At 42.2% G+C, this 20,968-nt stretch overlaps 1 protein-coding gene and 1 long non-coding RNA gene across 4 annotated transcripts in view; one reads left to right on the top strand and one right to left on the bottom strand.

Moving 5' to 3' along the window:
* LOC308062230 overlaps window positions 1-20,968 on the top strand; it is a 337,663-nt gene that overhangs the window by 44,568 nt on the left and 272,127 nt on the right. The window contains exon 1 of the long non-coding RNA XR_013927515.1: window positions 1-17,030. This exon is cut by the window's left edge and continues 44,568 nt beyond it. This is a non-coding gene — a long non-coding RNA (uncharacterized lncRNA). The remainder of the gene's footprint in view (window positions 17,031-20,968) is intronic.
* Window positions 12,733-20,968, bottom strand: part of DCLK3 (doublecortin like kinase 3) — a 33,608-nt gene continuing 25,372 nt past the window's right edge. For 2 of the 3 annotated variants that reach the window (XM_080383280.1, XM_080383278.1), the window contains exon 5: window positions 12,733-20,968. In XM_080383280.1, coding sequence (XP_080239406.1) covers window positions 20,772-20,968 — 197 coding nt within the window. In that variant the 3' untranslated portion in view covers window positions 12,733-20,771. The other variant, XM_080383279.1, reaches the window with a different exon arrangement.

Here is a 20,968-nt window from a genome sequence, read left to right as displayed (position 1 = left end):
CTTCATCTGCCAAGGGGAATGTGCCTCTTACACCCTGCTGCAGGATGCCCTAGGATGGATGGATGGTCCTCCAGCTGAGACTGCAAAACCTGAGACTGCATACTCTGCCTGTACACTGAAGAGCTCACAGCATCTTCGCTGCAAGAGTCCTTAGAAAAATCACAGTGCAACAGCACCTTGGGAACCTGAGCCCCAGTTTCACAAAGTGATGTGATTTGGTGTGTCTAAGCCACTCAGGTGCTTTAAATTTATTTATTTATTCTTTTTTACTTTCAGTTCCAGGAGGAAGCAGAAATTATGGCAACATGGGGCTACCTGCACCTGGATAACAAGGGGTGATGTGAACAGGATGCAGGATTCAACAGTGCTTGCAAATGAAGACCTGAGACATCTGTGCTGAGAGGGTGCCTGTCCCAATATTCACCTTGCCAGAAGGAAATTAACAATTTCAAAGTCTGCCTAAGACAAGTCAGATGGACTAAATAGAAACAGGTGGGGAATTCCCCAGAGACTTGAGGAAAGGCATCAGCTTGAAAATAAGTGTGAAATACACATGAAAATTTGCAGCAATGGGGAGAAAAGTGGTAATAGCAGCAGGCAAACATCAGCCCAGCACTCCCAGAAAGTTAGGGGGGTCAGTGATAAGAAGGAATTTAGGTATTTATAGGCATTAAGTAATACCTTGTAAGTGCCTAGCCCCATGGTTTATCTGTTGCATCACTAATGCTGATGCTGAACCTACAGTTCACCAATTGCCAGTTTAGTAGATGCCCATAATGAATCAACAAAGTGCTTTGATCCTGATTTGATTTGAACCATGCCAGTCAAGCACTTTTTCCCTGTAACGCACCAGAAATTTTCCTGACTGCAGAGGAGAACATAAGAGGAGGATCAGGCTTACAGGTCCAAATCCCAAATCCTCCACTCATCTCTGAAAACATGACTCACCCAGCAGTAATGGTCTCCATCATCTGGAAGCTTAGAGCACCATTTCAGTGCCTCATAGAGTGCTTTGAGATAAAAGATGCCATATAAAAATATTTTATGTTTAACACTTTGGCAGGTGCAACATTCCATCTCATAAAGGATAATCAGAGATATATACGGAACAACATGTTTCAACTTTATCTCAGAATGAAGCCAGCAGAGCTTAAGTGCTTATCCAGCAAATGAGACAGAGCAAAACCAGAAAACACCCAGAGGATTTTTTTTTTTCCTAAATGTTATATTTGATTCCCTTTCAAACTCATTCTGTTATTTTTTTAAGAGCTGAAAGAAGTCAGATTAGATATTTAAACTCAGGTGTCTCTTCAAATGGGAACAGATAAACTCAGAGTTCACCATGTAAAGCCTACCTAAACCTTAGGGGTTTCTGCAGCTTCAAGCAGAACTGTATTGCCATTTATGCTCCATTGAAGGCAAGACAGAGCAGTCCCAAAACCAAATATGCCTGGATAATAAAGACTGCTATAAGCCAGGCTTTTTCTGAGCTTGTACAGTCAGCTCAGAAACTGCTCGGCAGACTTTTTTTTCCCCCCACAACAGCTTTATACATACAGATTAAAGGACCCAGTCCTGAAGATTTTATTCTTGTGAACTTGGGAGTACGGCTGATCTCAATCTTCATAATTATGTGTTGAGATTTTTTTTTCCTTCAGCAAGTTTCTTATACCCACTGTTGGTTTTTTTTTCCCAGGGGACTGGTAAAGCTAACATTAAAAAAAAAAAAAAAAAAAAAAGCCCAGAAGGAGAGAAATTTGTACACATAGGCCAGTGTATCAGCTAAGTATCACCCAAGATTTGAAATATGATGGGGATCAGTAAGAATTGGGGTTTTTTTTCTATCTAGGAAACAAACTATAGGATAAACCCTGCTCAAAGCAGTGCCTGTAGCAACAGGGGCAGGAAGGGAGGTTTAGGAAGTAGAGGAGTATCTCATTTGTCTTCTGAAGCTTTTCTGTGCTCTCCAAGGATATAGCCAAGCTCCAGGTAATGGACCACAGCAAAATCTGTTTATTCCCAAGGTTCTTTATTAGGCTAAGAAAAACTGTATAATCCCCAAAGCTCCTCGGTCTTGGATGCACTCGCATAAAAAATTTGTCTCTGCAAAAGGATTCCCTCTAAAATGCATTCCTTGTAAGCAACTCGAGGCTGTGCGTGGTCTGTAAAGCAAGCTATCAAATCCACCTTCTAGCGGTCCACAAAAGGAGCAGACCACCTACCTGCTCACAGATGATGTATGCACACAGATGCTCAGCAAATTCCCATTTTTTTATACAAAACCAAAACCCTGCCCCTTGTCACCACAACCCCAGCCCTGACACAGGGATGTACCTGAAACCTGGCAGCTACTAATGAACTTTGAGGTGCTGCAGTGACCTACTTACAAATAAAATCTGCCCAGAAATTCACTCTCATCATTCTCTCAGCCTTGACATCCAGACCAGGTAGCAACTGCCTGTAGCACAAATACAGATACTTTCTTCATGGTTTCATAGAGTTCTGGCCACTTTTGCCTCAAGGTGTGCAAAGCAAATTTTATTTCATATGTAGCTTTTTTTTCATTAAGCTATGCACGTGAACTACTCCCATAACTCTTTCAAGAGCGTCAGCAGAACATTTCTCATTAACAGTATGTTCTAGACAGGAAATTTCTTTTAAAGCAAACTACTTACCAACAATTCGGATCAGTCCATTTAGTTTCCAGGCCACCAAATCAGTGCAATTGTGATTCTTTTCAGTACTAAAATGTCCTTTTATTTATGCCAGTACCACACTGAGGTATTCCTCACCTGGGCACACGTAGGCTCCTGCCTCCAGAGGCAGACCAAAGCAGGATTTCTTAGCCAAGCCCCTGTTTAGAAACCCCAAGACCTAAATCTTGTGCCTTTTACTGAGAAACAGCCAACAGTGCCAATGAGACAGACAAGACGCTGTAGGACTCACACCAGGGAAAGGAAAGCAGTGACAGTGCGAGCAAACCCCACTGTCATTTTGGTAGTTGAAGTTTCTGGGAATAAGACAAATATTTAGAAACCATTTTTTCATTTGCAACTGAACAGTACATTCAGTCCCAAGAACTGGGAACTCTTGGTCTGCTAGAAGAAGGAGAGGGTCTGCTAGATCCCGTAACCTATTTCCTTTCCAAGCATGATCATTGTAATTGCATTTGATTTTAAAATCTAAAAATTCTAATGATATATGTTGCTAAAAGGGATTATCTGTGAAAAACAAATCAGAAGGATGTACAAATCATATCCCATCTCAATCTGGTACCATTTTAAGTACCCAAAACATGAAAAAAAAAAAAAAATAATGTGTGCAGGGGCTCCCTCATAGCTGGAGTTTTTATTACCAAATTCAGCTCGCCTGAGCTTTGCAAGATGACAGAGACCTCTCGTGAAAGAACGATGTAGTGCAAGCACACATACCGCACCACCTTCTTGGTACCTTCCCCTCTCTTTGCCCTCTTTCTATACTAATGGACTCTTGAGTAAATATACCCATTTCCTCGTCCCCACTGACCTCATCTGAGCCACCAGCACTGCGGTGAGAAAAATACGTCCAGGTCCTGCAGATGACAGGGTGCACAAGCACCCTGCATCTCTGGGAGACTCAGAAGGATTTACACCCTGAGGACTTTTTTGTGCTCAAATAACGAAGGGAAACACCCTCAGAGGACCTGCTCCTTCTTGCCCTGCCCGCTCTGTAAGACAGCCCTGGAGGAGGGTCAGTCTAACCCAAGAAGAAGAATGAATTTTCATTCATCATAAAAATTTCCTTTCATTTCAACAGACCTGTAACCAGATCCACGTAAGTTTTCAAAGTGCTTTACAAGCACCTTAAAGTTCATCTTTTAATTTTTTTGGCTCTTAAAGAAGGAAGAAAGTAAGAATATAAGCAAATCAGAGCCAGTGGAGGAAAACAAAGCTATAGCAACAATCAATAGACACCAAAAAAGCCAAAGACGATGTATGGAAACCTATTTTCTCTGAAATGAGAAGCCTTTCTGCATCTTACGGAGCTTTGGCTCCATTCGGTTGATTGCAGAACTGGGTGTATTACACACTAACAGTGAAAGTGGTTGCAAGTATATCTGTAAGTCTGGCTTCCATGAGGGATTTCTGCACATGCACCCTTAGTAAATAGGAAGCTATGATAGCATCAGGTGAGCTGTCTGCGTATCAGTGCTCAAAGAGCTTGTGCATCCTGACTCAACTCTAAGAACAGCTTCATTGCTATCACCGCCTTCCTCACCAGAAGGCTTTTTATACAGTGCAAGGCTAACTCAACAAGCCCTGCAAAACTTGCACTCCACCAAGCTCGGTGATGGGCCTTTCTTCTACAGATTCAAGCATGCACCCCCCGCAGTCAGTGTGGGACAAGGACCTGCAGTCTGTGCCTTAGCACGGCCTGGTTGCAGCTGCGGGTGACAGCAGCAGTGGGATGGCTTAACTTCATGACTTGAGAGATCAAGTCTCAAAACTTGGGCTAAAAAAAACCAAACTAGCAGAATACCTGGCATGGTCTGAAGAATCAGGAACCAGAGGTGGCTGCGATAGTTTTACTGCCCATTGCAAGGGAAATACAAATAGCTGAGGGTCCCCGAGTACAGCCTGAAAATAAAGGAAGAAATAAATTTGCTGTCAGGCACTGGCTGTTTGTAGGTTAAGAGCAGTAATGAACCATTAAAGGATGACTGCACACAGACAGTCCAGCATTTCATCCTGGCATCTGTTCATTTTTAACATCACCCACTACAGCAGTAGCACCAGTGGTCAATGTTTTCCGTATCGGGGCAGCTGCTTCCAGGCAGTAATTCAGAAAGGTCAGCACCATTACAGCACCTGTGCCATGCCTGAAATGAAAGGCAGTGACCACACACTGGGCTGCTGTGTCCTGCATCAGGGAGGGAATCGCTCACCAGCATGTCAAAGGCCTTTTCCCTGCCAGGTGCCTTGTGGTCTCATGATGATCCTGAATGCTGTGGGGGGAAGTGGAGCCCAGGAACTTGAAGAAGCAGAATGCAATAAAAATCATAAAAATCAAGTATTTGCTTCTAGCAGAAGGAAGAAAATGGGGGGGAAAGCTGGGGAAATGGAGGTTGCTGAGATCCCACATCTTCCTCTAAGACCCTGCCTAGTGAAAACCCCACGCTTTCAGCTGCCTCCTGCCTAGCCCAGCAGTTTGAGCCGCTTGGAAATGGCTGGTCCAGACGATGGTATCCAAGCTCCAGCAGCACAGCTCAGCCTTACCACAGCGCAGGGACAAAGCCCCTCAGCACTGACTCAGAGGAAAGAAAACAGCCCACAGAGCTTAGTAAGATACAGAACAAAATAACTTGTTTTATCTCTAGCATCTCTATCCACCCTCAACCTATTTATCCCTCAGGGACACAGCTTACAAGACCATCCGCTGTCTGTATCTGCCTTGGTACCTGATGGTGTCAGATGGAACGTCGCTGACGGCTCTTCTGCTTATCTCAGCAACAGACACAAATCTTGGTGTTTATCTCCAAACCAGACAAACTGAATGGCAGGTGAGGGCAGGACAGTGACCAAAACAGCCAAGCCTTCAAATTGCAAAAAACAGAAGGTGCTGTTCACTGCTGGAGGGTGTTTGCTACAGGCATAGCTTACACCAGTGAAACCATGCCAGGAAAAAATGTTAGGAAAACTCAAGGGTTATTGGTGGGAGGAGGAGGAGGAAGACTGCTTTTGCAACCACATTCAAGGTGTCAGCCCTGTGCCTGCAGAGGCAGCTGAGGGATCTAACTGGGCATTGGCACACGCTGCTGGAACGGTCGGGACATCCCTGCCAGGACCTTCCCACTGGGACAGGGGCTGGGCAGGCTCCCCCGGGGCAGTCCCTTGGGACCAGCAATGTGAGAGAGGCTTCCCAGGGAAGCAGGTGGAGGTAGGTAAGATGATTCCTCAGCATTTTTCCCTGGGGAAATTCGGAACAAAAAAAATTTCCACACCTGCTGCCCATGGTAGCTGTGGCACACGTCCCAAAAGCTACACCAGTGCACCCAGTCACCCACTTTGTTCTTGTGCAGAAGCAGGGCCATCACCAGAACTGTCCTCTGGACCACAATTCCTGTGGAGGGGGTGTTATGAAGTTTCCCATTTTAGATCTGGTCTGGTTTTTTTTACCCCTCTGGAGACATTGTAAGAAGATGTCTATATTTAAAATGCTTTTTCTGGACTCATTTCAAAGTCAGAGGACTTTTGTGCATCCTGGAGAGAAACAGCGGCTTGTGTCAAAGTTCCTTTGCAAATTATTCTTGCAGCCAAACCCAAACCTTTTCGTGGAGCTGGTCCCGGCGCAGGGGCAGCATCCCGCAGCGCCCGGTCCCCTGTTCCTGTGCCAAGAGCACCACCCCGTGGCATCCCCGGCCTCGGCTCCCTCCCTCCCTCCGAAACTGCCATAAAACGACAATACTGGAAAGGGAAGGGAAAAATCAGAAGCCTAGGGTTGTGCAAAGAGCTGTACGAGTAAGCTGGGCGAAAGAAAAAGCCCTGTGTGTTCATTGTATGGAACCCAGCCAGTAAACGGGCCATGAACAAAACCCTGTATTACAGATGTCTCGTGGAAGGTCACGGGGTGGGTTTTGCCGGGAAAAGTGGAATGTGCAGGGGTGCAGAGGCCATGGGAGCACAAGCTCCTGTCCCACTCACGGCAGGCACCTGCTGCCTCCTGCTCCGGCACATCGCCTCCCAGGGGAGCAGCCCCGCTGCTCATGGGGTGCGAGTGCCACCATGCCAAAGGTGCTGCATGGCATGGCAGCCTTCCCCTGCTCCATGCACGGCTCCCCGGGCCACCAGCCAGCCAAGGTAGGCCCAGCCCCGCTGGCCTGGGTGGCCATGGGCACCCACCTCCCCTTTCCTCCCTCCCTTCACTATCAGCTCATGTCTACACGGGTGCTTCACAGGCTTATGCATGCTTCTCAAAAGCTTTGAAGATCCTGAAGCCTAAACCGAGCATGTAGCACGTACTCATCAGTAGTTTATCATATACAGGTTTTTCATACCCCTGGCTTTGGACCGGGTCAGGTACACCTTGGGTTCCCTGGGGCACACTCACCAGAGAAGACCTTCCTGAACACCGTGGTGTTTCTGTCTGTATCCTCCAGCTGCCTGAAGCAGGAATACATTGAATAATTCAGTCCTGGCAAGGGAGACGGCCCTTTGAGAAATAATTTATACAAGTGTTATTGGCTGTTAATGGAAATCTTCAGGAAGAAAAAGAAAATGCACACTTCTATTAAGATGAAAGAGAGTGTCCATGTAACACAACTCCCAGTAGCTATGCCACAAGACCCATGTGCAAAGGGTAGAAAAGCTCCAGTACTTTCAGTATACTGCTCTGAGGAGTTTTTGTAAGAGCTGAATGGATCTGAGGGAAAATTGAAATGGATACAAGAAAGCCACGCTCTGCCTGGCATGGGAGACCTTATCAGGCAGGCAAGTGAACTCACCTGAAATACTAATAAATAAAAAGACCTCACAACTGTATCAGCATGAAGGAGGGAAGGGTCAGGCAGGGCCAATCTGCGAGCGAGCAGCCTACACCGAACGCTGCCGAGCTCAGCCTGGCAGCATGGCACCAGCTGATGTGCCAGCCTGGGTCGCCCGACACCTTTAGCTCCCTGGGTCACCGGAACGGTGGCAGAAGCATTCAGTCAGCTTATGCAGTTCTTTGCCTCTCTTTTTCTCCTCCCATTTCCCTTTCCTTTCCTGCCCTTTCCACGTTTGTTTTCCTCGTGAGTTTTGAAAGAACAGTTTCTATCATCTGCAAACAGACCAGCTGGCAGGTCGTGCAGCCCTAGCTGTGACAAATTCTACAAATCTGTGATAAATGCATCCAGCATGTACTTGCCCTGTTTATCTTCTGGATGTCACTTTGCCTAAATACAGCCACATCATGAGAGGCATTTTTTTGCTAAACTATCAAAAGTACTTAAGATAGAATTACCTAAAAGGCTCTTTGCTTCAAGAGACACTTCAAGACACTGCAGCGCTGTAAACCTGTATCATTTCAGTTAATAGAAAAATCCTCTCAAGTGTTTTGTACTGCAAGCAGTGTGGTTTCTGGGACAAGACAGCATCACTGGAAAAAAATTACATCGAGTACAAACACCTACAATCATTAGAGTCAACACACACATGCACATACCTGTCGTGTAACGAAATGTAGTGACAAGCTTTAGTCTCCTAAAATTGCAAGGACACGATTTTACAGGGAGACACTGGAAAGAGAAGCTCAAACTAATTCAAAACTTTGAGTAACATTACCTGACTAGATGCTTTTTCCAGGTGTCAGCAGCCATCTCAGGAACATCATCACAGAAATTTCATCAGAATACAAAAAAAAAAAAAAAAAAAAAAAAAGGAAGAACCCAAAATTACCTTTCTCATGCTTAAAGCTCTTGGGGAATTTATTCAGACATTTTTGTTTTAAAGCACCATTCCTTTGTTCACAAGAAATGGATGATCACAAAAGCAGAATTTGCTTTTAAAATACAGTAACATTACCATTACTGGATTAGACTTTGACATAAACAGTCATGATGTCACAACATGTAAAGCAACATCTTCAACAAGTTAATACAGTTTCCTAAGCTGTATCCTATCCTAAACACACCTTTTCATATTGCTATTTTCCCCCCTCTGAAATGCTGTAACACTTGTCAGCTTGAATCTACAGCCACATCTATTTTTCAAAGCCAAGTTTGCAGATTCTAGCAAAGGATGCAGGCAAGAAGATGGTTTCTCTGCAGCAATTACAAAAATATTACTCGCTGCTCACTTTCACTGTGAATTTCCACAAGGATTGCTTTCAGTAGTGGAATTTTGAAGAAAGGCATTGGATTTTTTCGTTTGTAAGCTGCTGCTTACACCCTGCCTGTACCTCCCCTAGCACAAGCGTACACCCTGGGGGATCTCCAGATGCTGCCCCAGAGAAGGTATTTTAAATAGTCTTTGTAGACCTCCTTTTTCTTAAAGCTTATAGTACCGATGTAAATACTTAAAATCTTCACATAAAGTTCCACTAGATCTCAACTCTCAAAAGTATTTCTCCAGCAGCAACATCTCAAGCTATAAAAGTTTGAATGTGCTGCAGCCACAGATAAAGGACTGGGACTGGTGCAAAGGGGGAGGCAAGAGCCAACCTGGAAAGTGCTCGTAGCTTACACACAGCACTGAAATGAGGTACAGCCAGCAAAGAAAGATCAAACACGCACTTCCCACTCTAGGCTTGATCACCTCAAGGCACTGTTAATACCTGAGAAAATGACAGTAAGCCGACTGGAGAACAGACCTGAGGATGTCAAAGTTTTTACCCATCTCCCAAGTACTTTACTAGCTGAAGGCACGAGCCAGCCCTGTCGCATCTCTAGAGAGGTGACTGTGGAGGGAACAACCTTCAGGTGCAGAAGTAGTAAGGGAATAACCTGCTTTCCAAACTCATTCTGGCCATGAGCATAAGCAGTGAGCTAAGGTTTTGGCAAGAGAGGCTCACTTGGCAAGAGAGAAATTAGGAAACACTTTCTGACAGTAAGAAGAGCAAAATACTATTACAGATTGCCTGAGAAGCAGGTGAGATCTTTCTCTTCAAGCCTGGGATCTTTGTATTCAAGCTTTTAAAGAGCAGGCTAGCCAGTGTCCATCAGGAATGCCACTGGCATCTTACCTTGGGAAGAAGATGGAGTGGTGACCTCCATAAATGCCTTCTAGTCCCCTGGAGAGTCCCAGAAAATGCCTAGGGGAGACTGCAGCAGATAAGCAAGGTCTTAGCTACCCCTTTTGAGCCTGGAATTTTCCCTTGGCCACACTTGCCAGTTCAGGTCTCCCATTTGTGACCTTTTCCTCCCTTCCCCACACCCCCATGGTGGACAGCCCCAACCTGAGGAACATGGATTCACAGCTGGGCTGCAGGGATTGCAAAGGAGGGAGCTGAGCACACCAGTTCCACACTCGTTGCACAAAGTCTGGTGGATCTGTTCAGTAAAGAAGTCTTCTGACCTGAGCTCACCACTGTACCTGGCTGGCTAGGAAAGGTGAGTAATACTTGTATCTGTTCACTGTATCCATCATACACATAACACTTATAATATGCTTTACTATATGTGATTATAACTAAAAATTGCCACTTTTTGTTTGATCTCCAACTGCCCTTGAAGGCATGCATCTCAGGCAGAAGATACTCCTCCACCTTTTGATTACCATCAACTGGCATTTTAGATACTAACCACTACTCAGTAAGTAATACTACACAGTAAGAAATGTTTACGTTAGAATCATAGAATAGTTTGGGTTGGAAGGGACATGAAAGATCACTTAGTTCCAACGTGTCAGCCTCAAGCAGGTTGCACACTGGCCTCCTGCAAGACGTGGAGGGAAGCTGCGATTCTTTAGCAAGACAAAAGTCCAGATGAGAGAGTCTGAACCCATCTGAGCCCTTGCACAGAGCAGCCTCCCTCAGCCCCTTGCTGCTTGTCTTGCCACTGCCACTACACCTTGCTGCTACTAGGGATTTTCTCTCTGCATTTCTCTTGTTGAAACAAACCCAGTTATGATGACTGACTTTTTAACTCCAGTTAATTCAAGCCTCTCCCAGGATACTTTGTAGCACTGACAAAGCAGCTCCTGCCTCCCTGGCGCCTCTCAACCCCGCCGCCGAGAGCTGCCGTTGCCTCTCCCTGACGGAGGGTTGCCTCTTGCACTCTGTTTTTCTCCACTGCACAGCTCCCCTCCCCAGGCTAACCTTTTTTAAACCGAATTTACTTGGGGGAATCTACCCAATTAGACATTTAAGTCAATTAGGCTGATTGACAGCAGGATTATGTCTAGCATTTTCTGAATTGCGAATGCAAACACTCAGCTGGAGTAAATACCTGCCTCATAAGGACATGCTGAGGCCTAATTAGTTAATGTTTGTGAAGAGCTTTGAACACATGAAGTGCAGCACAAGCACGAAGTGCTATTCTCACCGCTCCTAGTAGCAGAGGCTTCAAAGTTGGATCTGGCAAAGATGAGGTAGAAGCATTTCAAGGACATAAGGTGACCCTGACCCGAGGCCACCAGGGACCACAGCTGCAGGAGTGAGAGGACAGGCGGATGGCAGGCAGGGCTTTGCTCTAACTAAACGTTGCTGCTGTTCTGTGCTCACAAAGCCCCTCTAGCTCCTCAGCAGGATGGCAGCAGCCTCTGACCTCCAAACCTCCACACCAGCCCCTTTCCCCACACCAGAGCCAGCCCAGGATCAGCTCGGCTGGCAGGGCAGGAGTGAATTTCTCCAGCATTCCTCCCAGGAAGACATTCAGGTTGCTGTGCTTTTATAGAAGGCCTATTGCAAAGCCATTCACTGAGGCATCAAGGCACTAATGCCTAACAAATAAACAAGAGCTAAAGTCCATTAAGGCCTCTGAAGATCCCCAGAAGCACCACTGTTATTATTACTAGCCAACAGATGTAAGAAAGCTTCACATTAATAAAAACCATCTATGTACCTCAGTCATACAAAGGATTTCTTTCCAAAGCAGCACATATAAAGCAAGCATCACCCTGAAACCCTAAATATCTGTGGTTATATGGGGTTAAATATAGACCCTCCTGCTTTGCAAGATGTATTTTTCAGCAAAAAAAATCACACCTGAAAACCAGTAAAATAACTATAATAGCTAATTTACCAATGAATATAAAGAATGCTTTTTTCAGCCCACACGGAACTATCTTATTCAAAACTGCCAATGTGTATGCATATGTGCACTGAAAAGCTTCTGATTTGGGACTCACAAAACATAGTTTGGTCTGGCATAAAAAAAAAATATAAATAATCCTCAGAATGCAAACCACTGTAGCCTGCCAATAAGGAGGCTTCCACTTAAAAAACAAAGCTGTCCCATCCTTACCCTTCTTCTGTCAGTCCATTTGACACTGAAAACAGATTGAACAACAGCAAATCCAAATTCCTGGTGATTTACTTTGCCAGAATGAAACTGCTGAATTCTTTGTCTATTCTCTTCCAGAATCCCTCATGCAGGATCTGTCCAAGAGTTCATCCGAAGCATCCTCCTGGTAATGGCTGTTTAGTGGTTGGTACAATCCATAGCACTCCCAGCACCGATTCATTAAAACAACAATCTGATTACGCTATTTTTGAAAGCACGTTTTGAATAACATATTATTTTTTTCTGCTACTTGGAAAAGTAGTAACACTGGCAAGTGGTTCCAAGAACTAATAGCAAAGAAAAACCAGCACAGAACACAGCATTTATATCATTAAAAAACACGGGCACCCCTCAGGGAAGCTGCTAACCTGGAAAGGCTCGAGCAAGAGCTATGTGCAACTAAGGGGCAAAAGTCTCCATCAGCACACACCCACTCAAATCCATAGAAACACCTGGGAATGCCCTCAGAAACACCAGTAGATCTTTTAATTTCAAAATATACATTCTGGGAGACAATCATGAAGGAACCTTTGTTGATGGCAAGTACACAGGAACCAAGTGTAGTGCCATAGAAATCTTTCTGTTTTCCTTAAAACTGGATTAACAACCAGCAGAAAATGTTTTAAATGGAGGGTGCAATTTTCAAAGCTACTTACTGCAAAAGCATAAATTGTGCCATTATTTTAAAGAAAGTGATAATCTAAAATGTAACCTATTTTGTGGCTTTTAAGATCCCACCCTTGAAGCTTAAAATAAAGACATTTAAAAAATTTAAAAAATAAAAACAATAATAAAAAATAAGCTTTAAAAAAAGTAAAATAAGTAAAAGAATTTCATGAGAAAAGAAACAAACAATCATTTTTTCAGTGACCATCACATTCAGTGGTCTGTTTTGGCAGTTAGAGAACTGATTCATTTTCCTGGTCATTAAGGGTCTTAACTTGTATATCTTTGTTCAAGTTTTCCCCATATTTCCTGCAGCCTTTCTCCAGGTGAACTGTGTACATAAACACGGGGTTTGTAATATTCTGACTGTACAGCCTTCCCAGTCATTTGCCATGATTTCATCTGAGGCTTCATCTGTCAGGAGGGGTTTATTGCTGTCACATTCCAACATCCAGTTCTGCCTATTTGTCCCTTGAACATTAACTACCTGAGTTAAGAAAGCATTTAAAAATAAACTTCCATAAAACCCTGCATGGCTGAATAATTGCTGTTATTTACATGGTAGAGCAGTTTTGCTTTTGTTTCTTTTAAAGGGATTCTCCTCCTGTCCTGTTGTTAGGGAATTATGATCCAGGTGGGATAATGCCAGCAGTTGCTATACTATCTGCTTGGAATCCGTTATCCCCAGACACACAGAAGTAACTGGGGAACCATCACGGGAATGTTACACACCAGTAAGGGAAAAGACATTTTATTTCACTCCTAAAGCTTTGTTACATTTGTCCACAGCATTGATTTACTTTAAAAAAATAAAACATTTGGGGAAGAGTTCAGGGTTTTTTAGCTTTTTCTCTTCTTGTTTTTTTCCCCCACTTTCTTCTTTCATATTTTTTCTTTCAAATGCTAAGGGGCTACTTCACATAGTCTTATTCTCTCTCTCTCTGTTTAAAGTACATAGAAATAATATCCTATCAGGACACATGCTGGCCTTCAGCCAAACAGCCAACACACTCACATTTTTAAGGGCACAACATTACATTGCACTTGAAATACGAGTCAATAAATACAGTCACCGTGTGAGCGTTATGTTGGCTGGTATGAATAAAATGTATTCAACCCATTCAGTTCCATCCTCACACTAGGCACACAGGGTTTTTTTCTGAGCCTGTTAAATAACAAGGTTATACGCTGAAGCATTACCATGTCATTAAAACTGTCAACATGGCAAGCTAGGTAGTTTCAAATGCTTGGGACCACAAAAACGCACTCTTTTTGAAAATCCAGCAATAAGGTTTGCTTGTCACCATAGCAGTTAATGATCATACACTTCCATTTTCTAGAAAAATTGTCTTCATTTCTGAAATCCTTGACATTAAACATAATCTAAAATGTTTCACGCTGAAATTCTTCATGAGAAATGCCTTCTTACAATGCAGTGGTTGTCACTGAAATTTAGTGACTAACACTAAACTTACATGGCAACAACAATACAGGAATAATCTGTTTTTAATGATACATTGCATTTTTCCCAATGACTAGTAGGAGCACCCCTTATTCAGTTCTGCACCCCTTATCCCATACAGCAATCTCCAACACTTTTGGAAGTTGATTGTTGCAGCAGTTACTTATCCCTAGCAATGTACTGCATAGCTTGGCTTTCTCACCAAGTCAAATATTCTTATTGCTTGAACTGCTGAAACACTTACTACAGGAATAATACTGCATTTCTCTAAATTTGTAGATGGTTCCAGCTCTTTGTTCAGCTTCTGAATTCAGAAAATAAAATATATTTCCAGTGACAGTTCATTAGCTTTACTTTTTCTGTTTTTCCAATTGCTACATTATCAAGGCAACTCTAATTTCAAAAGATAACATTCTGCAGGAATACATCATCTGTTTATAACTCAAGGCAACAGAACGAAACAGCAAATTGAATGATACAAGGAATCATCTTTTCCAAAGAAAGCACCTACCAGTGACAACTTTAACGGACCATTTTTTTAAATAATACTGCTGGACCCTGATTTCAACTATTAGTGACATGGGAAACACAGCTGAATCCCACTCCGAAGAGCAAAGCATTAAATCAGATTTAATTAGCTGCCTATACATACCATTAAAATGCAGTGCAATCAATTTGTGTGATTATCATAAAAGTCTGCAATTCCTAACAGCCTATGGTGATTCTAAGAGTAATGAGGTGGCTGTGGTCTCTTCAAGTACCAATATGTGATAAATGAGATCCCGTACTGATTCTCACTGGCAGCCGCTGTATCACACGTGCTCACATCCAGGGAAGGCAGCTTCTTCAAAAACACCATCAATATAGCATTTTTATTTCCACTGCTTCCGCTGATACTGCAGGCCTGCGGGAAAATACCATTTTTAATAACAGAACTGAAATATACAGGCTACTAAGAAACTGTGTCCTTTGAAAAAGCCACTTTTGCAATCAACTCAATTTCAACTAGAATGCCTGTTTCCACAAAGCAAATCTTTTTCTAAACAAACTTGAATTTTACAGACTGAGAACTAATGATGGGGGAATTCAGTTCTGTGTGCATTAAGCGTCAGTGAAGCTCTCCCTGCTTGTCATGATTGCTTTAACATCACAGCAGGCACGATTTATGCAGTACAGAGACAAAAACGGTGTTAGAATGAATCTCAGCTCCAGTTTTGCAAAGAATTATATTGGTTTTAATGGATTACACACAGCAGCAAAGAAGAACACATCTGTAAGTATTCAAAGGACTGCAGTACTAGAAGGAGTCCTTTAAGTGTAAATGAAGGTACACACAATACTTTTGTAATTGCAAACCTTTTAAAACAAGCATTTCCCAAATAAATTGTCAGAAGGAAAAAAAAAAAAAAAAAGTGAAAATACTTGGCCACATGATTGTTTCCCAATTTACTGGAAAGAACATTGAAATATAACATCCACTATGTGGTCTGCCTTCATCAGGGGGAGGGAACAACCACTATTCTGCTGAAGTCTACAATGTATTTTAATTTAGAAAATGACAACTTTAGCCTAGTTGCAAATAAAACATACTGTAGAACAGTGCTAATATACACTGTCAGTTCAGTTAAAGTGCCCATATTCCTTTCAGGAGCAAGAATGTCAACAGTAAAGTATTTTACTGGTGGACTCAGAGAGGACAGAAAAATGCATGCCAAGCCACATAAAAAGCATTTTCTGTATGTTGTTTAATTTAAGAGAAATCTAGGCAACAGAAGAAATGGTAGGAGAAAGGTTTCAGACTGATATTTACTTGTCTTTGGAAAGATCAGTTTATAAGCACAGCAAATTTATTACACTCTCAAGAAGACTTAACATTGCCCCAAATCTGGAGGAAAAGCAATCAGCCAACTCCAGAAATGTCACTTTCACAGTAGGACCATAACCCAAAAGCCCCAAGCTCTGAATAACATCCCGCTATTCCATTCACCCTACAGCTAAACACTGCAGTGACAGAGATATGGGAAACCCACTGATAATGCCAGTCAGAACAGAGATGGCAAAGTTAATCAATCTTAGATGAAGAAAAGAGGTCCCTGAATAAAAGAAGTTAAAGTGTCTGTGTCTCAGAGGAAAGAGTCTCTGCTGTACTGCCAAGTTTCAATGACAGGTCTCTTGGGCACACTTTTTTAAATATTAGGTGACTACAGATACAAGCAAGGACCAAATTCCCATTGTTCATTTTAAGGCAGTTATGCACTATGCAATATGAAATGCTAATACCTTTTGTACATTTTCAGATGCCTAAATACTTACAAAAATTTTTGCTCATTTCCTGCACTGCCCCTATTCCTATGTCCTATTTCTAAGGCCAGAATTTCCTGCAGAAAAACATATTAAGAGTTGAAGATTTCACCATCTTTCAGTAATGGGAGTCACCTGAGGGGAGAAGAGAGGCAGAGGACAATAGGCAGATGATACGTGATAGAAAATAGGTGAGGTAGGTCTAGCACCAACAAAATGTAATAGACTAATAGCATACGTGAAAGTGAAGACATTGACCTTGGTGGACAAATAGCAAAGGACATCCAGGGACCACGTTATCTTTAGACAGTGGAAAATGTATCACTGGAGATTTACAACTTAGTTTGTCAGTCACAAGCAGTCACTAAGAGCCTGGACTTTACGATCAGAAACTCCTAACACAGTCAAGGGAAGTTTATGATGCACAAAGCTAGCAACATTGGCTTTCAAGGATGCTCAAAATGCTTTGTAGGACCCTTCAGCTGATGTCTGGAAGTAGCACATCCTTACATAGACCCCAGCTATCCTGCAGTGACCACTTTGGTCACTACTGTAATTGAAACTTTTGACTGAGATTTTAAGTGCTGACCCAGTAATGAATAAAAAAAGAAAAGAAAAAAAAAAAAAAAAAAAGCAACTCTGACTGTGAGGTATGTGTGTCACTAGGAAATGAAATATTGATGAACCAGTTCTATATGATTGGGTCTTTGTGCCTCAAAAGTCTGAGAAGTCTTAGAGTCAGGGCATGAAAATAGAAGCGTGTGCTTAAAAACGGCAACCAACTACAGAATAGCCAAGTCTATGCTTAAAGATAACGGAGAGTCGCAGTCTCTGGTTTCTGAAGAGAGGAAAAATTTGTAATAGTCTATACCAGGTAGTAAGGAAAAAACCCTGGGATGACCAGAACTTGGTCAGGATCTCTGGTTGTGAGATAGGAATCAACCAACACCTTTAAAGAGGCACGAAAGGATTCATACAGAGCTGATTCACAAAAGCTTGCAGGAAACAGACAGGTTCTTCCCTTCTGTTGCCTTAGACCTAGCAAATCCTCTCTAAGTGGAACTGCTCTATTGAGGTCTGCAATATGTATTCATACTTTGCACTTAGCTTTCTGGGGGTCTTGTTTGTTTTTCTTGGTGGTATATTCTGACTTTCTTCATTGTTAGTATCTAATGAGCTAGGGACGCAATAACTTTGTTATACCTCTAGTGGAATCTAAGGCCATATGAGAGTCTAAATCACAAAGATTTAATGAAGGGCAAGGAGGGATATTTCTTCTTCCTAATGAATCAGCAAAAACTTACTCTCTGTGAGACTTTAATCTTCCCCAGCTTTGAGCTCCCACAGACTTCCTGTAGACAAAGGAACCAAACAAGAAATGCAAGCATAAGGGGAAGATGACTCCAGAGTCCAAGGAGACAGTAATCATAAGAAAAATCGCAGGAAAGGAAGTAAGAACAGCAGAAATCCTCTCCCCAAGAGTGGGAAATTGGCTCATGTATTATAACCTGTCTTAAAGAGAGTAAAGATCAGGTCTGTGCTGAAATGTCATACAGTGGGAAGAGAAAAGCTTGAGAAAAGGCAGTAGGAGACGCGGGGACACTGGAGATCTTTGAGACCAATAAGGGATTTTCACCTTTTTTGTCCGAGTCCTCTCTAATCTTATTAACTTCCAACGTCAGCAAGCAAAGCTTGAGGCTGAGCTCTCCAAAACCCTACAGGTGTTCTCATTGCTTCAAGCCACTTAAACCATGATGACTGGGGACCTGGACTCCTTAAAGCAGCACAGATGCAGAGCCAGAATGCTGGAAACAACGGGAGAAAAAAGGAAAATCTACGTAGGAGAGAGAAAGATAGAGGCAAAAACCCTGAGAAGCAGCACCTGGAAGCTTTTTCAGCCTCCAACCTGAAGAAGGAGGGCTTAATGCCATGTCTACTAGCAACAGCAACAAACCAGTCCCGCAGCACTGCCTGTACTTAAAGATGCAATGCAGTGACAGTACTCAGCACAGCCCGTGTTTAGTCTGCCTGGGACCCAGAGAACTTGAGAGAAAAACAAATTATTTGAAAAAATAATTACTTTTATATTCATTACAAGCAAATTCTCTGTCTTCGGCGCTATGAATAAGGCTGTAGACAAGTTCTTAAAGGTGAAAAAGGCAACTTGTAACACAATCTCCGAACTGTCAGGTTCACTACTGATAAAATATTATTTTTGTCACTTCAAACTTCATTCCTAAGTAACTATATTAAAAATATGATAATTACAAAATATAATATTGCAAGTCAGAAGCTATTTTACCACAGTTTCCTATCCAAAATAGACTTAAATTAACAGAGGAGAAGTTATTACTGGTACTCAAAGACCACATAACACTTTTAGAATACTAGGTTACACATAGTCTTAACTCAGGAAAGCACTTAAATCCATTCTTATTTTCAGGAAGAGGGGAAGTCTTCCTGACTTAGGGCCTCTAAATCAAAGGCATGGCATACCGCATAGATACTACTTGGGCATACAGTAAAGATTTGACCGGTTCGTTTCACAAATGCTTGAACTCCATAGCAAGTCTTATTCCAATATCTATTAAAAACAAGCCAGTTCAACTGAAAGTGCAATTCTCCTTTAAAAGCCAAGTTGTCCCTAGTTTCATATATCATTCTTGCAGCAAAACAGTTACAAGTTGAAACAGAAACATGATGACAGTACCCCACACTTTTTGGTAATTCAGAAAGTCCACACAAAATATTAGCACTCACCAAAAATAATATTCTGGTTCATATAATTCTGAAAATGTTCTACTGATTCTGAAACGTTTCTGACATTTCTCATTATGAAATACATAGGCAGAGCAGCAGCTCTGCAATTATAAAATACCCTCACTCATTTCTACAAGCTACGAATTCAATGCTAATACCACTGATATTTTAACGTCAATATTATTTGCTAGCACATGGAGTTCATGGATAAAGAATTATAAAACAGAAAACTCAAGTGCTTTTTGGATTTGACTAGTTAACCAAAAATTCTGAGATTTAAAAGCTGTTCTAGGTCACGGCCTTTCTCAGGACTGTATTTCCCTCCCCCAGGATCTCTTTAATTTGCATCCAATCAAATTATAAAAAACACATGCAATAAAGCAGCTGACACTTCCCTTGGGAGACCCTTCCATAGCCAACAAGTTGTTGTTTTTCCCCAAGTTGAATTTTAATGTAATTTCAACCCATTGCCCATTCTCATGGAAGCAATGAGAAGGAGTCCCTAGGGAAGGCAACGGGGGGGGGGGGGGGGGGGGGGGAGGATCAAGCAATTGCTAAACTACACTGAAAAAGTGTATAGAGGCAGTTCAGCTGTGAGGTGTGTTGATGAAAGGGGAACCATGAAGGCAAGGATAACTTAAGTCACAAAAACAGCTTCCCAGCTATCTCTTCTCCATCAGCATAGAAGAATCACAGATGCACGTGGATGGCCTCTAAGAAAAAAAAATCAGCATGAAAAAAAAGCTTATCTTTTCATAAATACACCTTTGGGAAAAGAACCAAAGGTCCCTTAGAACTGCTTAACTTCCTACTTCCCAGAGTAGGAAGAAAAGCTCTTTGAAAGTTATTGCAGTCTTGAAAAGATATCAGCCATGGTATCTTCCCAGCTATTCTCACAAATGAAACTGCCATATTACTTGGCCCCACCATCATTCAACAGAAACATTGTACCATCTATTACCAGATGGCCCAGAGAACATCCCAAGAAAGATGTTGCCACATGAGATATCATAAAACAGCTGATTTAGTCTATAAGGATTTTTCTTCTTTCACAATTTAATAAATAGTATCTTGCTGCTTATTTAACGTACCCTACAGCTAAATAATATATTTACTTTTTTTTATTCTTTCACCTTCTCCATTGCTAGCAGGATATGGTGAAAAGACAGTTTAGTGAATTAGTTTAGGATGTGTATGCAGACAGCTATTTTGAAAACATTATAAACACAAAACATTATAAACACAAAACTCCTGGAAGATATCATATAAAAAAAGACAAGAGAAGAGTCCTCACTAGTGCCAGCCATAGAAGCAAACATTTCTCATCTAAAATAGATATACATTTCGTAATGTAACAGCCCAAGTCAATATTTAAAGAAAAATAATAGGGACCCTCCAGGAAATATCTATGCTGTCAACAGAGAGACTCCCAAGTAACATCAGAGGGAGGTGGATGCAAATTTAATCTCTGTCTTTCTTCAGAATCTCAGAACCAAACAACAACAACAAAAAAAGGTATGGCAATAGCCAGTAACAGCTATACACTAAAGGCCCAATTCATTTAGAAAAGAAAACATAAATAATTTGTTAATCAATAGATGATGACAAAATGAGCTTGAAGAGATTTCATGTGTCCTCATCAGCAACTTCCTTTCGGCGCTGGGCCCGGAAATGACGTTCAATATTTATTGTCACTTCCCGCTGTAAATTTCGGCTGTTATTTTTTCCAGCTGTTCTGATCCAAGGGTGCTGAAGTACTTGGCGTGCTGTGTAGCGCTTCTGGGGATCCACTATCAACAGCCTGGTTATGAGGTCTTTTGCTG

Source organism: Falco punctatus (genome assembly GCF_963210335.1).
Source record: "Falco punctatus genome assembly, chromosome: 4".
Classification (NCBI taxonomy): domain Eukaryota; kingdom Metazoa; phylum Chordata; class Aves; order Falconiformes; family Falconidae; genus Falco; species Falco punctatus.
This window is presented reverse-complemented; position numbering and strand designations above follow the sequence as displayed.